General features: G+C 31.2%; 1 protein-coding gene across 1 annotated transcript in view; it reads right to left on the reverse strand.

Moving 5' to 3' along the window:
• Nucleotides 1-1639: 1639 nt before the first annotated feature.
• LOC139844731 (non-specific lipid-transfer protein 1-like) overlaps nt 1640-2520 on the reverse strand; it is a 1231-nt gene continuing 350 nt past the window's right edge. Inside the window, exons 1-2 of the mRNA XM_071834951.1 lie at nt 2506-2520; nt 1640-1887 (exon numbers count right to left, since the gene is read on the reverse strand). The exon at nt 2506-2520 is cut by the window's right edge and continues 350 nt beyond it. Coding sequence (XP_071691052.1) covers nt 1878-1887; nt 2506-2520 — 25 coding nt within the window. The 3' untranslated portion in view covers nt 1640-1877. The remainder of the gene's footprint in view (nt 1888-2505) is intronic.

Genomic DNA, 2520 nt, shown 5'->3' on the forward strand with positions numbered 1-2520 from the left:
AATAAACATATGGCTCTTGATACCAATGTTGTATTTAGATAGATTCGAGACATACCCGAAAGCTAGTTGCGGAAGCAGAAGGATCGAGGTTTAGATCACCGGTCGGGAAAGCGATCACCAATAGGAAGGCTTTCTAGTTTCACGGCCTAAGTTCCTTCAACGGTTTGCAATGTTCCACTTGAACAACTATACTCACAATTTTACTACTTACTAGTGTATGATTTTCTCAATGATTTGTTGTGTGTTTCTTGTGTTTTTGTGTATCTTACAAGAAGAGTTTAACTCTCTATTTATAGATACGAAGAGAGTACTTATTACCATGTACTACCAAAAGTACATAGTACTTATTACCTTTGTAAGTGTACTATCAAGGGGTAAATGGTACTTATTACCATTAGTGTACTACTCATTAATAGTGGCATGTACTACCAAAAGTACATAATACTTATTACCTTTGTAAGTGTACTATCAAAGGGTAAATGGTACTTATTACCATTAGTGTACTACTCATTAATAGTGGGTCAAACACAATGAGTTTGTGGGTGTACCACAAATAATTTCTAACACTGTCCAATTTTGTGTCTTTATTCATTCGTTCAAGTGTAACTATAAGGATCTGCTCTAAGTTTGGTTGCTGATTAAGATTTGGTATTTTGGATTCAGATCTTGTTGTGATTTTGTACACAGTAATTATTTTGTAAACTATTTTCAGTTTCTATTACTCCATGCTCAAACATTTTTCAGTACAGAACTATTTACGTATACTATGCAAGTACACTACAAGTAGACGTATATACACATTAGGGGCGATGCTACATGTAAAGCTATATTGTCCTTTGACACTACTATTTGATTTTCTTTTACAAAGTATCATTTGCTCGAATTTATGGTTTTTTGAAGTTAAATATGAACTAAATATAATTAGATGGTTTAAAGGGTTTGTGATCTAGTGGTATTCCAGTATAGTCATCCAATTGACGATAAACATTGTTTCAAATTTTCAGTTGATAAAAATTAATAAGCTTCATTACAAGATACGATATTTTATGCATGTGTGCTTGAGCTATTTGTAGATAATTAAATTAGATTTTTCTATTATCATTAAATTAACTTTAACATATAAAGAAAAGTATAAACTTTATTTAACAGCACAAATTGTATTAGAAATTAGCAAATTGTTAGAAAATTACAAAGAAGTCATGTGTTTTGAAACCGCTAGCTAGGACCAATTTAATCTAGATTTCTAAAAATTAATTGCTAGAATCATATCACTTAAATTAACAATAAACTTATCGGAAATATGATTCTTCTTGAACTTTGAAATTTTAAAGATAATATTGAGGTATCTCAATATCGGCCGCATGATACCCAGAAAAAAGAAAAAGAAAAATAAAGTTGTAAATCGTAATGAAGAATCGTGAGCTAACTACTAGAAACTTGCAGGTACGGATGATGGATCTAGTGATCCGGGCAACACCATCCTCAGTTGAGAATAACCCTATCATTTAAAGAACAAAAGTGACACTCTTTGGACATCTTATGATTTGTGTGCAAGTTTAATGTCGGCCTAGTTAGAACTATAGCAAGCACATACCCGAATCCTTTAAGTATTATAGAAAATAGAAATAGAAGTTTATAACAACATAGTATATATAACATTAATTAATAATTAATTAATGATGTAATACACAAAACTCTCAATATGTATGTTAACCCCACGAAAGTAGGGAAAACAACACTTATTATTATACGGATTATTTAAAATATTAAAAACCATAATAAACACTACATACACTATAGATGCATTAATACATATTTAGCTCAAGCACAAGATTCAACAAATTCTTGTTCCATCCTCCGTTTGTTCCAATCTTTCATCAAGTGATTCTGCAAATATACAAACATCATGTTACTCTAACTTAATGTGATGAAAAATGTATTTGAGTTTATAGCAACTACACCTTGAATTTTGATGTATAGTTACATTTTAAGGTTTAAATTCATAAATCCGGAGGTAAGATGTAGATAGTTCCTCCCTATCTTAGAATAAACACAAGTCGTTTCTCCACCCAGGGTAAAACATCTCAAGAGTGGAGAAAGTTTTCTTTCTCAATGTTCTAAGGATAGAGAGATTGCTTCTGAATGGACTTCCGGCCATTAAGTAGGTTAAAAAAAAAAAAAAAAATGTGAGACGACATGAAAATGGTAGAATTAACTTTTCATGGGTTTTAAACATGTCTGAAGTTCAATTTAAGCGCTAAACGACAGTCAAGTCGACAATAAATCAACGTTTGCTGTTTACTCTAACTAAAGAAATCCATGCGGAATGAATATCTAAATCTTCATGTGTTTGCATAAGCTTGTAAGAGTTGTTAGTCAGCAACTAATAACGAGTCCTTGTAGGGACTAGTTGGGCTAGACGGTGATATATACTTATGGATTCAAGTCTATTTATTTTTTTATTTTTTTGTTTAAAATATAATGAGAAATAATAGTGTAACTTACTTGGTGCAATCAACA

This window comes from Rutidosis leptorrhynchoides, chromosome 4, assembly GCF_046630445.1.
Source record: "Rutidosis leptorrhynchoides isolate AG116_Rl617_1_P2 chromosome 4, CSIRO_AGI_Rlap_v1, whole genome shotgun sequence".
NCBI classification, from domain to species: domain Eukaryota; kingdom Viridiplantae; phylum Streptophyta; class Magnoliopsida; order Asterales; family Asteraceae; genus Rutidosis; species Rutidosis leptorrhynchoides.